Consider the following 14716-nt stretch of genomic DNA (forward strand, 5'->3'; position numbering starts at 1 on the left):
CTCAATGCAGGAAACTTGTTATCCCCTTCAGCTTCCTCCTGAATCACTTTCTCTCGGAAACTGTATTCTAGGGATGACTGCCTTAATCCAAGAATCACAATCCCTCTTCTTCCTGGCCCCTTTTCCCCACTCAGTTAATAGCTTTTAAGTTGTGCAACATAATTGCTGCTACATGCTATCTGTGAATGCAACGTGTGTGGGACTGGAAAAGTCCTAATACCTTCTTTACCACAACTGGAGTCAGCACACAGCTAATGTTGGCCTTTTGTCAAATAACCATTATCAGACACAGCAAACCCGCCCACACTGTGCTCAGTGCTCAGCATATAAAACCCGGGGAAGACATCGGAGCAGTCAGATAGTGTTGCAAAGGGTCCCTGGATGTGCAGCAGAACAACCCCTCCAGCTTCTTAGAACTGTCAGTTATCACTGATTGCACATTTACAGTGGCAATTGAAGGCATGCATGTTTTGTAAATAATCTGGAGATTTCAGATACAGTCATCTTTTCCTTTGAGGGCAGTTGGGAACTGCAGTACTTCTGGCATGGTGCTACTGGCCTCGTGCTCTGGCTCCAATTACCACGTAAGGGAGTCTCTTTGGAAACACTGCCTTAGTATCCTCTGAGAGGCTGCTTTTACTCTTCAAAGGCCTTACACTCAGCTTTCATGTGCTTAAGCAGCAATTCTGTTGCCTCAGACATCCCTGGTACATGGATGCTCCCTGTGAAGAGAGGTTTGTGGGGTATATTCTCCTGGAGAATATACCCAGAGCTGCTCATGCTGACCCGCGTGTCCACACAGTGCTCTTTACACTGTCCTGCTATCTTTGTCCCTCTTGCTTTCCGCTTGGCTCTTTGTTTCATATGCATTTATATTTTGCTACTGTTCAGAGATTATGAAATCCTTATAGCCAGCATGGCCTGTGTGTACCAGGTCTGGAAGCTGATCCCTGGCTGTAATAGCAAGATGCCATTACAGAAGCAAATAGTTAATGGGTATAAGAGGAGCCACCCACCAAGTTGGATGCCAGACACCTTGTCTCTAATAGCAAGATGCCATTACAGAAGCAAATAGTCAATGGGTATAAGAGGAGCCACCCACCAAGTTGGATGCCAGACACCTTGTCTCTCTCTCATATCAGTTTTGTTTCTGTGCCCCTTCTCCCCCCAGTCCCCAGGACTGGGAGGAACAAGTAGGGCTTTCCCTAGAACAGTGATGGCAAAATTCTGCCAGGAATACAGAAAGTTTGCATTAATGCAACCTTGACATTAAGTACCCCAGCACTCAAACATCGGGAAATTGAAAGAATGCCAGATTCTCCCAGCAGAGTTAACTAACACAGGGTATATAATGTACTTAAATATACAGTGCCACAGAGGAAACTGTAGCTCCCAGAAAAGACTTGCTTCTGATTTGCACAAGCAGCCTGTGCTTATCATTATGTAGGTAGAGCATGGGTAAGACACAGATGTGGCAATGAGAAGCATGAATTCAGTGCCTTCATCTCATTTGCTTTTGAAATAAGGTATTGCAGCTTGCCTTTTGGTTCAAAACTCCCCTCTTTTGAGTGTCTCATATTCTGCACTGCAGCATCGCAGCAATACAGTCCTGACACTGAGTAAGATCTTGGGCTGGAAATGCAGATCGATGTTGCTGAGACTTTTGGGAACCTAATGTTTCTCAGGACAAGGATGTTTGTATCCATCCTGCAGGTACTCTGCGCTGACTCCAGCTTGAACTCCTCACATGGATTTCTGGCAAGATGGGACCTTTACATAAAGCTTAATAATATGTCACCAGTTATCACAGGCTGAAACGTGAGGCTTGGGTTGGCATTATATGATGTAAGAAATGTGTTGTGTTTACTTTAGCCTGAGGCTTTGGGACCACTGAACTATGATACAAACTGAATTATTTAGAAGAGTTCTTGTACAGAAGAAACTAAGTAATAGGAAATATTGCGCTTGGCATGGTATGCTGTAAAACTTTCTCAGAATGAGTGCAAAACAGCATGCTTTCTACTGAGCCTACTGAGCAATGAAGCTACAAGCAAGCAGGGCAGGGTTCCCCAAATATGTGCAATAAAACGTTTTTACATATGCTTATGCCACATATTTTACAGACATATGGTTCTGTAAATGTTAAAAAATAATGTATGAATACTGTTGGGTTTGTTGGTTTTGGTTTTTTTTTTTTAAATTTACCATCTGCAAAACCAGGTGCTTTAAGTTTACCCTGAGAACAACTGTGGAAACCTAAAGGGAGAAATTATGACTAATGGATTATGGAAACCTCTAAAATTTTTAAATGTAGTCTTTTTAAACTTCTGGTGGCAAGTGCAAGATCTGATTGTTCTGTAGCGATGAATGGTGGGGAATTTCACTTCTCTCATGACATTAAAGTTTTTTTTTATATCAAGCCCCACTGGCTGCAAACTGTTGGAGCTTAGAAACCTGTCACTAGTGAATGCAGTGTTGACAGTTGTGTGCCTTAGACAGGTGTCATTTTTTGACAACCTTAATTTCATGGGAAGGAAGTCTTTTTGAAGCTTTTTGTTGTTGTGTTTTTTTTTTTCTAATTGGTAGTTCTTTGAGAGCTGTTACCAAGGAAGTGTTAGAAGTCGTCCCAGCTTCCCGTCTTAATGTTAGTGGTGGATTAATGGAAATAATAGTGATAAAATCATCTAAGTCGTAAAATAAATGCAGTTTACTCAGCAGCTTTGCAGTTTAATGTATGTATATGTCCAAAATACCACGTGTTTCATGCTTTAAAATGTGTCGGATTTGTCTTAGCTGTGGTGTCACACACAAGTTGCCAAATGGCCAGGTTTTCTTCAGCTTTTGTGGTGCTAGCATCAAAAAAGCATAAAATTCATTTAAGTGGAACATGTCAGTGTAAGAGCCATGGAGCACCTCTCTGGAGGGTTTATTAGTTCAGGTACAGCTTTCCTGCACACAGATGTACTGTTTCCTCTTCTCAGTCTGGTATATCACTGCATGATGAAGCCATAGGTTAAACCCTACTATGCTTTAGGGATATATAAGGAACACCCACTGGTCCTAAGAAAAAATACAATTGGGTCATCCACAATAAACATTTATAGCTGAGATAAAGTGTTTTATTTTAAGGCATAAACCAATTGCTAACTGCTTGGAAGAAAATGTTAGGAGGAAACGTTTCCTAAATGCACTGTTTTTCTGAAATGTTTATGTGGGGTTCCTCAAGGTTCGTCTTCCTGAGTGACTGGATTCAGTACACATCAAAAAAGATTAAAAATCACTTCTGCAGAACAATTTTGTTTTGATTTGCAGACCCATGTATTCTTTAATAGGAAAAATGGAAATGGCAATACATAGACTGCCAGTTGTGAACCAATTTACCATTTGTGAACTTTTCTTAGTTATCTTTTGTAGACCTCTTAGAAGTAAATACTCAGCTGATCTCTCATCGACTCCGGACCACTGGTTGAAAACGAGCTGTTCTTTCTTTGTATTCCTTTTTTCCCCACTGATCTTGCTCCCTTTTTAATTTAGCGAAGGAAAGCATCTCTCTGACATGTAAGCAAAGCTCATCTAGCCTTTTTTGATTCGTGTGACCAAGAATGCCAAGGCATTTTCCCAGTGTGCTCTGAGGAAAATGCCGATATTTGAATAATTCAAAAATGCCCAAAGCTCTCAAACTTCATTCTCAGCTATTGTTTTGCCCGATCTATTATGCATTGAAAACCTAGATTGTGGTTGATGAACTGCCCATAGCAGTGGAGGGGAGATTGTCTGTTTCGTGTGTAACCCAGTGTGTAAAATTAATCCTGTGTAAAACGATGCTGCCTTTACAAGGGTTGTAGAAGCAGCATTGCAGATTTTTTTGGTGTAATTGCTGTGTTAGACAGGCAACATTCAGCAGAGAGCAAGTATTTCCATTCTCCAGGGCTTAACAAGTGTTGCATCTTGTACAAAAATCATAAATCCTGTGGTAGTTAGTGATGCTTAATGAAAACTGTATTACAGGTCACCCAGGTTTCAAGACTCAGTAGATTCTGCTGCTCCATGCCTGAATGGAAGTCACCCGGCTCAGCACATTAAACAAGAATGCCCGAGTGATTATAAGGTTCTGTCTGAGGCTTCCACACATAGGAGGATTACGGAGGGGATGGAGCTGAGAGCCTCCGGTAGTCTGCATCCTGAAATAGACCTAATGAATAATAGCTTTACAAATTCACTTTCATCCTACTTGTTTAATAATGAACATAGCTCCTCCCTGGGTCCTTTGTCACTTGGCACCCCTCAGCACTCGGCCAGGCTACAAACAAGCAACCTGAAGAAGAGATGCATCTCCGTTGTGCCGTCTTCAGCTGAAGGAATTGATATTACAGCTATCATCCGCACATCACAGACGTCACTGGTCACCTGTGTGAATGGACTGCGAACTAATTCAGCTGGCATTTCCTCTCATCCTGTGGAGATCAGTCATCACAGTGCTCAAAAATCCTCTCGGCCCCAGTCTTGCTCTCAGCCTGGAAACCCTTGCAGTATTCCCTCCCCTCCAGCATGTCTTGTACCTATTTCCTCTGAATGTGACAGAGGTGACTGTGAGCCGATACAAATGCAGCAAGTCGAGGAGAATGGAAGCCTCAGCCTTTTGATGAATGGTACTAGCATTCCTCATCAAAACACCTCGCACAGCACCCAGAAGGTGAGTTTCTTAAAACAAGAACCAGCTGACGATTATTCCTCCACTGCTGATCTTTTTCGACATCATCAGGGGCTGCCTCCCCCTTACCATCTACACCAGCAACTAAGCCAAACTCAAGGGCCGCTGCCTCACTTACACGCCCCCATGTCTCCCAAGTCCCTTCAGCCCAGCGATGGGGATGAACAGGACCTCAGCAACGGCAAACAGGTCTGTCGGTGGATTGACTGCAGTGCCACTTATGACCAACAAGACGAACTGGTCAGACACATAGAAAAGACTCACATTGACCAGCGGAAAGGAGAGGACTTCACTTGCTTTTGGGCAGGCTGTGTCCGCCGATACAAACCCTTCAATGCTCGTTACAAACTGCTGATTCATATGAGGGTTCATTCTGGAGAAAAACCAAACAAGTGCATGGTAAGTCTGGAATATATTTGTTTGAATAGAAACATACTACTCTGCTTTCTTTCTTGCTCTCTCTTCAATCCTGTTCCAATATAATTGTTGTGCTTTCCTGTAACTTAGTCTGCAGCAGGCTAAAGGCGAATTGGAGAAAACCTTAATCTAGAAGGAAATGTTTGAGTAAGAAATACTGTAGTTCTTGGAAAAGGGATTCAGTTTCCTTATATGAGAGCTTAACTTTTAATACAGTGCTTTATTTTTTTAATATTCATTAAAGCATTAATAAAGTGATGATCAAAGCACGCAGCAGTCATTTAACGTAAAACAAGTCACTGAGCCTCGGGTGACATTTTTAGTTAAGAAACATAAAACACATCTAATGAAATTCTTTTCATTCCTTCAGCTGAACAATAACCCATAGAGTTTGAGTGCAAAAGTTTCAAATGGTAGTTTAGAAAAGAAAAAGAAACTTGTTAAGGATTTTAAACAGTTAAAAGAATAAAAGGAATATCTTTAATTACATTTTCAAAGGTTGTTAGGGGCTTTTTTAATTTGCAAAACAGAGCTTTAAAAATAAGTAAAAACCATTGTTCTCTTCTGATCAAGAAGATGTAAACAACATCAGTGTTCCAAAAAGAGGATCTTGGGAATAACACCATCTCTGCATCTGCCCACCATGATGACAATATGGCCAAACTAAAATAAAAGTTAATGACTTCCATTAAGCTTTCCACATGTTTGAAACAACAATGATATAAGACCCTGACTGAAACAGATGAAGCAAAACAAGTTTGACATAAGCTTCCAAATTGGGCCATGAAATTTGGAAAGTCTTATTTGTAACACCCACACGCGCACGCGTGTGCATGCATGCACATACACGCAGGCACACACACACAAATAAGTACAAACAAAGGGAATGGTTATGGCAGCAGGTTGTGGTTCCTGATAGACAGAATTTTTGACTATATGTCTATTTTATTGTTTTGATCAGAGAATTGTATAATGGAAAATGCTTGTAAGGAAGGTAGATCAAGACAAACTTTTCTATGGCAAGCTGTAGCTTTCTATGGAGGAATAGGAAAGAATGTTTATATAAAAAGCTTACTTTTTTTCATTTGTTCAAGAAAAAGCTTGCTGGCCTGCAGTGGTCAGGAAGGGAGAAGGAAGAAAACAACAGTATTCAAAATGTTTTACAGAGAAAAATTTTCTCTGTAAGTGGTCATCCTGATTATCTCTTTACTTCCATTGGATAAATGAAAAACGTTATCTTAATGTCTGCACTGTTGAGTGGGTATTCCCTAAAATAATACTGGAAACAATGCAGATATTTAGAGAACACCATCAAATTGTCTAAGATAAAATGGAAATGCTGTAAGACTTACCTGTTTCTTTTTCCTTTGAGAGAAAGAACTGACTTGCTTGTTCCAGAAATAGCTCAATCACAATTTGTAAAAGTACAAAGGACTTTAACTTCCTATGAATATCTTTTTTTTGGTCATAAATCATCAAAGGATAACGCAAGTTAGTTGCCTCTTTCCAAACAAAAGTGTAAGCAAGCTGTGAAAGCATACTTACAGATTTTATTTTAGCCTACTTTTTGGGTTTAGTGTTTTTATCATCTGGAATGAGATCAGTCTTGCCCCACTTTTATCTCACACTTTTTAAAAGAAATACTTAAAACGTGAAACCCTGATTAGCTTTACTCCGTTGCTGAAAGATTCAGTAGACTCCATGGGTGAGGGAACTTTTGTCTTTTTCTGCAAAATGCATATCTGACAGGTATTGTATAGCAGATTTCTAATGTTACATTCCCACTCCTACAGGAAACTGGATAAACCAGAGATGTTAAACCATGTAATATCTTAGCAAATGCTAAAAATTTCCTCCTTTCAGTTATGTTCATCTACATTAAAGAACCGTCTTTTGGTAACATCTCAAGGTTTCACATAGTGAATAGGTTGGAAAAACCTTTGCGTCTGATATTGCAGACAGCCTTCATGGCACATGTATATAGCCTTGGCATGTACGTACATAAAGATTTGTTTTATTTGAGCAGATATTGTAGTTGTTCCCATACATGGAATGGCCCAATCAGAATTAGGAGCTTCACATTGCACAACTTGCAGTTAACTCTTCTGTTCCCAGAATAAGACCCTTCCGCTGTCAGCAGAGATATCTATGTATTAAATGTTACAATCTGGAATCCTGTGTGGAGTAAAGCTGGATCCAAGTGAGCACGTGAAAAATATGTCTCATTTGCAAATTTAGTTTTCTACCCTGGAAGGACCTTGATCTAGCACGGACAAGATCCAAAGCCGCAATACGGCTCCTCAAATTTATTAATATCAAGTGGGGATTATTTGCCCAGCGAATTCCATTCCACTTTAAACAAGGGTTGCTGTGCAGTGTTTCATTGTGCGGTGATGTCATGTCATTTTAAATGATGGCTTTTCTTTTGATGTGGTAATAATTGTGCTGTTATTCCTGCAAATTAAGAAGGCAATTCATTCCCTGTCTATAGAGGTCTGAGATTTTGTTTCGTTTTTGCTGTAGCCCTGTTAAAGTAACTTTACATCTCTTGGTATTTGTAGTGGAGATTTTCTTTCGCTGTTCACAATTACCCATTGTACTTTCTTTTTAAGCCCTTGATTTTGTTCCTCTGTAAGATTATTGGCTGACTAGATATTGAACTGCTCAGGAGAAGCTAAAAGCAAGCAGCACCCCACCTCATACATAGAAGTACTTTTCCATGTAAAATTATTAATTTCTTATGACAGGCTTTGCTACTATGTACTGTAATAGACAAAGGAATTCTGGAATTCAAGCTACTTGAGAACAGGAAATACACGAGACATTTTGATTGAAAAGTAAATGGTTCACTAAAACTGCAGTTAATCCTTTTATTATCTTTCCAACAGCAGTTTCCACAATACTTTCATGAGGTAAGCTTCCTTCAGTCCAACTGTAACACTCTCATCGTTACAGCTGGTTTAAATTTAGCTAGCCTGCTTCTTTCTTTACTACAGACAGTCGACAGGCAAAACAGTATCTGGTGTAGAGAACTACTGATGTTTTGGGTCTATATTCTGCTCGCTGTGTTTCATTGCCAAAACCAGTACTATGAGTATTCTGTTTTCATATTCTGTTAAATATTCTAATTAAGCGGTGCCTTCTCGTCATTGTCCCCCTCAGTTTGGTTTTTCCTTGGGCTCTGCAAGTAGTCTAAAGGAAACTACCTAATCTCTTTGCAATATCCTGTTATGTTTCATACTTAACTCATGTTATTTTAGTTTTATTAAATTTGGGGTTCATCTGCATTACAATCAAAAATATATCCAACAAAAATAATGATGCAATGCCTTTACGACTTTAACTTCTGAAGATTAATTTCATGCTTTTTTAGATTTGATGTCCCAGACAATTGGAATTTTGATTGTCTGAGACAGCAAAAATTAGCAAGCTTAAATGGTTTTTATTTAAAAAAAAGAAGTTTTTCATAGCTGCATCTTATGCTGTCTTTCAGTTCTTCCAATACTTTGGTGGGTAGAACCCTGCTGATCTCCAGCTATTGCATCCTCAGTTTAAGCCTCTGCTTGCAAATGTAAATATAGAGCTGCTCATTTAGTTGTCTAGAATTGTTTGATTTGGACAAAGCCATGCTTGGCTTATCAGTTTACTCTCTTGCACTCTTGTGGCTTCATAAAGAATAGAAAATTAAGTTCCCATCACTGCATGCATACGTGCTCAGGGAACCTATGTGGCAGGCCTTCACAGACATGATCAGGGTAAATATATTTATCTTTACGTAATTTCTACATATGCAATTAGTGTTTATAGAAATTGGGTATCATAATGTATGTGATATCCATGAAAGGAGCTGACAGTGATAATAGCCATTGTTGATGTCTCTAGTTCATGTATTTCAAAGAAAAAAATGCCTCCTGAGTATGTTCTAGACCTGTCTGTGACATTGTGTTCCTGCCTAGATAGTTGAGACTTTGAAGCAGAATCTTTTTTTCTTGTATACGTGCAACATACTGAGTTTGGGAATAGTGTTGGTGCAGCGATTTGGGTGCTGTGTTGAACACAGTGAAATTCAGCACTTGTGCTTGTCAGTTCTTTTGAATCCCTAAGGGTGAGACACTAAAGGTACTGCATTAAACATGGGGAAATTGAGACATAGAGAAGACAACTAACTTGCCTAAAGGCATCTTTAGGCAATTCCAGCATTCCAGCGCAGATCTTGTGTTCAAATCACTACATCACACAAACTAACCATTTACAATTTACCTATGAAACAATTTTTTGTACAGATTACAAAAAAGATAGTGGTCCTGCTGAACTTCCCGTTATTTTTACTGTACGTCTCTGACACAAGTAGTTTGACATGTCATAAACCTGTGACAACTTTCATCAGAAGGCTTGGCTACATTTGTAACACTTCATGGGCAGCAACCTGGTTATTACGATTACAGGAGAAAGGGGCCTATTGAGCAGATTAGTATTATTGCTTCTGCTGCTAAGGAAACCAATGCGGAATCTCTCTTCTCAGTAGATAGCAAGTATTATGCTGTCTGCGGTCAGTGGGGAGCATGTGTCTAGCAATGCATGGCGAGTAATGAGATCTCTACAGGCTACATCTACAGATGAGTCTAAGGGACAATCCTGCATCTGCAGGGAAAATAGGTCTGCATGCACCAGCTTATATGCTTTTGAGGTCCTTCACCTAAACAATAAGTTTCCATGCCTGACTCGAGGGAATGTTATGGAAGTCTGGAAAGTATTTTCAGCTTTTGGAGTGGAGGGTGTCATGCACTGATGCCAAAGGAGTGCTTTAAAAAAAACAACAATAATATTAGCCTCACTTTCTTTCCTTTGAAGTCCATAGTAGGAAACATCCATTCTATCAGAGCTGCCTCACCAGAGATCTCTCTTTTTATTAGGTCTCTGATGGCATTTTCCGATACTGTCAAGGAACTGCAGCATTAAAAACATTCTGATTAGAGGAGTAGACAGCAGTTTAGTGGTTTTGTGAAAATACAATGTTTGTTTGTTTACAAAAACCAGCTACAGATTACACGACAGTACAAGCATGCACCAGCACTGGAGGGCAGGCTGGCAAATGGCTTTAGGCTTGGCATTGTGTCAGCTCATACCCGATGGCAGTTGGTGAATTTGAATTCTTGTCTGTCCACAGGAGAGCTCCACACTAGCAAATCTTGCAGAGCAAAAGCTGTAGAAATTATTGGGCCCAGATTCCGCTGTGGGTGGAATTGTCCCATGTTTCAGTGCAGTACGACAGAAATGCAAATCTGCAGTTCTTAGTGCAGAGGGGAAGTACAGCACAATGGTATGGCACAATGGTGTGGGGCCTTTAGGGGCTTGAGACCTGCCTTCCTGAGCTGAGCTGCAGAGGGAGTAGCTGCCGCTGTTTTCCCTGTGGGATTAGCAGCTTCCCAATGCGTCCCTAGGATTGCTGACCTTCAGGACATTCTGTGAGGTGCATCTGCTTTATCAGGTCGATAGAAAAAGGTATAGGATGCTGGGCTAGATGGAATTCTGCTCTGACCAAGTAGGGCTGGCTGCCTCTTTTGTTCTTTTCCAGCAGTTTGATATGGGTTAGGTCTGGCTGGCATGCTCTCAGGTTTTTTTGTTCACATAAATCTAAATAAATACAAATGAAGTAAATTTTGGCTGTTGCTGCCAGCACCCAGAATAGTTTTCAAGTTCAGTTGCGTGCCTTAAAAATGTTATACAGGACACTGAAGAGATCTGGTAAGTGGAATATGGTAGTTAGAGGTATAGCATGGAACTTCCATGGAGGGGGCTTTCAAGTACATACTTTTTTATCCTACAAGAGCATTTAATTCCACAAGGTTTTATTTCATTTAACTTGATAAATTATTAAGTAATTTGGGACCTGGTTGAAACATAATTATCCTGAAGTTTTCCTGGCATATTTATACAGAGCGCGTCACTGTGTGTAGATATTGCTGTTCATTCAGTCTTTTAAGTAAGAAACAAAGTGGGATAGTAATAGTAATATCACCACAACATAGTGGATACTCACCTTATGAAACTCACTGCCATGGAATATAATGTAATTAATTACCACTATTTAATGGTGGTTCTCAGTGTGTTGGATAATTTCCACTAATAATACATAGTTTCTACTGGAGGTAAGGTGATAGGACTAAGCAGATAGCGGTTTAGGGAACAGATAGCCTTGTGGCACAAGGATGGATATTCATTTCCATGTTCCACATTAGAAATTTTACTAGGTATTCCATGCCAGTTTTTTCAAACCAGTAGTAGTATCATTGTAAAACAGAGCTTTGAGAAGAAAGCCATTAATGAAATCTGGGTCACATTCAATTTGGAAAACAAAATGATGGGGGAACAGGGAACAGGGCTGGAGGATTTTGTTACTATTGACATTTTCTGAACCGTGTACTATTTTAGAAATAATGAAATGCTTCTGTATTTTAACCCATCTTTTTTGACTTTCCATTTCAGAATGAAAAAGTGTTAAACAAAGATGCTTTTTTTGGTTGTTTAAAAGCTCTCCCCATTTGATTTATTGAGTGTTTTTATTTTGTTAGTGCAGTCCCCCAAACAATTATATTTCAGCTCATCCTGGACTGATTTCTCTTCTCTTCATTCTTCAGTGTTTTGATTTGGCTACTGAAATACATATTTTTTTACCACAATTCCAACTGTGACATGATTTGAGTAGAAGGAAAATGATCCACTTTCCTACAAAGCAGAAGATCTTTGTCAGAATCCTAAACGCTCAGAGCTTTTGAAAAATACCTGACAATGGTCTGATTGACAAAGAACATCTTAAAGGAAGGAAACATTTTTGTATTAGAAATGGTTCTCCATAGTGACTATGCTGCTTGGCACTGTTGTGGCACATAGAAGAGGTAGTTGTATCAGAATTCCTCCACGCCGAGCAAAGTCATTCATGTTCTTTGTCAAATAATATAGGCTAAAGTATGCCCAGCTTAGAAAAGTGAAATTTATTAGTTGTGACCTACGATGTCTGGCTGCCAGACAAACTTCTAGGCATGTCTCCCAGGTCTTTTTGGAGAATTTCTGCTCGGCTCCTTTCCCTTCCCTTTGCCCAGTTTGCACACAAAAATGACGTCTCGATACCATGTTTTTATCTTTATCCTCTTGTCCCACAAAACTCAGTAAGTAGTGATTCTTTCTCATTTTAAGACACTCGGAATTATTTCCAGCTCTGCTGTGGCCTGGCTCTGGATGATGCTCCACATGTAGATTTATTCAAACCCCAGTCTCAGCACAGACCTATAAACCTCTCATGGGGCATCACCTTTTGAAGATATCTTGCAAACAGCCTCTTAACTCCCAATTCATTCCAGCTGCACCACAAGATCACTTTCTTTGCCATGCAGATCAATGAATTCTATCAAATAATCACATCTGAAGATGCAAAAAAGGAAAGGCTTTCCAGCCTCTTAGCACTGGGTTTGCAATAACTCTTAAGGATTTCTGTATTTCACCATTTCCCGTGTAGCAAAAGTGTGACAAGATTTCTTTCTCACTATGCATCCTGTCTGGGAGTGAATCGTCCATCAGTTTCACTATATGAATCTGCGCAGTAGTAAAGATCAAGTGATACACCCTCAACTAGTCAGATGCATTCTCCGTTCTAGTCATAAGCTTTACAGGGCAGTAAATATAATTGTGAACTACCTGCTTCCTGAAGGAATGTCTTAATACACCTCAAGAGTACCTCAAAGGTGCGTCCAGCAGTCGGGTCCTAAAACTATAATTCTGCAAGGTCCAGCATCATTTTGGCAGGGTGAGTTGTCTCCAGAAGATCTGGGAAAGAAGGTTGCAGTCAGTGATTTGAAGGCAGTCTGCAGTTATCTAGTATCTAGGAGCAGTGAGAGAAGATTTTTTTCCCCCCTCAAATTTCTTTTAAAAAAAATTTGCATCTGAGTATTATTAATCTTGTCATTTAGAAGGTGGAGAGCTTGAAAGTTCTAAAATTTTAAACAGTCTTTGTGATTGTGTTCTTGAGGTTAAGTGCTTGGCTTTGTTTTATGTCTATGTATGTGTTCTGTGGGGATTATTAAAAATGGCATGGAATTGTTCTGAACTCTCAGTGATTTAGCCTTTCTGAACAGTGATTAACCTCAAGAAGGAAAAATAGTTTGAATCACCTGGCAGAAGGCTTGATCACATTAAAAAGCAGTAAAATTAAATATTGTTTTAAAACTATGCCAACGATATACTCATTAATGTTTCTTATTAGGCCAATACATTTTAATACTCTGTATTAGTGAAACATATGTCATTTAATAAAAATGTTAATCTGCATTTGCAGGCAACACAGAGGCTGTATAGTATAGTCTCAAGGGAGAAAGAGGAATTTAGTGCACATTAAAAACTTTATACAGTCATTTATGCAGTTGGATCTCAGTTCTAAATTTGATGCATTTGTTCGTTACTTCAGGGCAAACCAGCAACAGTTAGCCTTTAACAATCGGATGAGAAATAAAAAGCCATCGTTCCACAGCACAGGGTGTTTATATCGGCTTGGGCTTCACAATGGGCCAGATTCTGAAACCTTCACTCACTTGTTTAGCAAGTAGTCCAGTGGGCCTAGTAAAAAAATAATGTGCTATTTAAACTAAATATATCAAAACTTGACCTTCTGGCATCTGACAATTCACATTGAGCAGGATTTTCAAAAGCAGGCCCTGGTTTTGGATAGCTTTATTTTGGAGGTACCCTGCTCTAACAGTCGAGGTCCTCTTTCTCTCAGACCAGACAGTGTGTAAGCGAGTTACTGAAATTTCATGAGCACTTCTGGAAATTTTGACCGTAGATCTCCATTTCCTCACAAGTACAATGAAATAGATCTCTCTGGAGCACAGTGAGGTGAATAATCACAGTGAGGTAGTGAGGCGAATAACGTCACGCATCCTTAATGCTATTTTGCATCTCTAACGGTTCCTTCTGCTGAGAATCTCAAAGCTCTTTCAAGCTTCTGCCTGCCTACGGCATTTCCTGTGCGGTGAAAACTCTTGTGCCCAGGTTCCAGATACAGTTCAATTAAGGCAAATTACTCTGCTACTTTCTGTCCCTGTTTACACTGGTATAATTGTAAAGAAACCCTGAATTTACACCAGGGTACACGAGCCCGGAATGGCTCAGCCACAAAGTGCCAAAAGTCATACATTGAGTGCCTGGCAGAAAAGGCAAGAAAAAGACCTCTTTCTTCCCAAAGTGTTTTCTCTTCCACCTATTTCTGAAAGTCAGTGTGAGACTATGCAGCTTTGCTGACCAGAAAGTCCCTTTTACTTCAGAGCGTTATTCACGTGAGTAAGGGGATGCAAGACAGCTATTTTATTCAGCTCTACAGTGACTTTCAAAGAAAATGTTGCCATTATAGAGTATTCAGCGCCCTGTATTCTATCTCAAGGACACCTGTATTTTCTGTGTTTGGGTAAGTCAAATAGCTGTGCATTTACATCACAGACATTTGTCATTGCCTGACTTCTCTATTTACATCGCTGGGCTGATTGTGGAATCAAGGAACAATGTGAGTTTTATTTCAAAGTCTGCTTTTGTTGTCTATAG

At 39.7% G+C, this 14716-nt stretch overlaps 1 protein-coding gene across 1 annotated transcript in view; it reads left to right on the top strand.

Moving 5' to 3' along the window:
* Nucleotides 1-14716, top strand: part of GLIS1 (GLIS family zinc finger 1) — a 206808-nt gene that overhangs the window by 97269 nt on the left and 94823 nt on the right. Inside the window, exon 4 of the mRNA XM_075155738.1 lies at nt 4009-5110. Coding sequence (XP_075011839.1) covers nt 4009-5110 — 1102 coding nt within the window. The remainder of the gene's footprint in view (nt 1-4008; nt 5111-14716) is intronic.

Source organism: Calonectris borealis, chromosome 8 (genome assembly GCF_964195595.1).
Source record: "Calonectris borealis chromosome 8, bCalBor7.hap1.2, whole genome shotgun sequence".
NCBI lineage: Eukaryota > Metazoa > Chordata > Aves > Procellariiformes > Procellariidae > Calonectris > Calonectris borealis.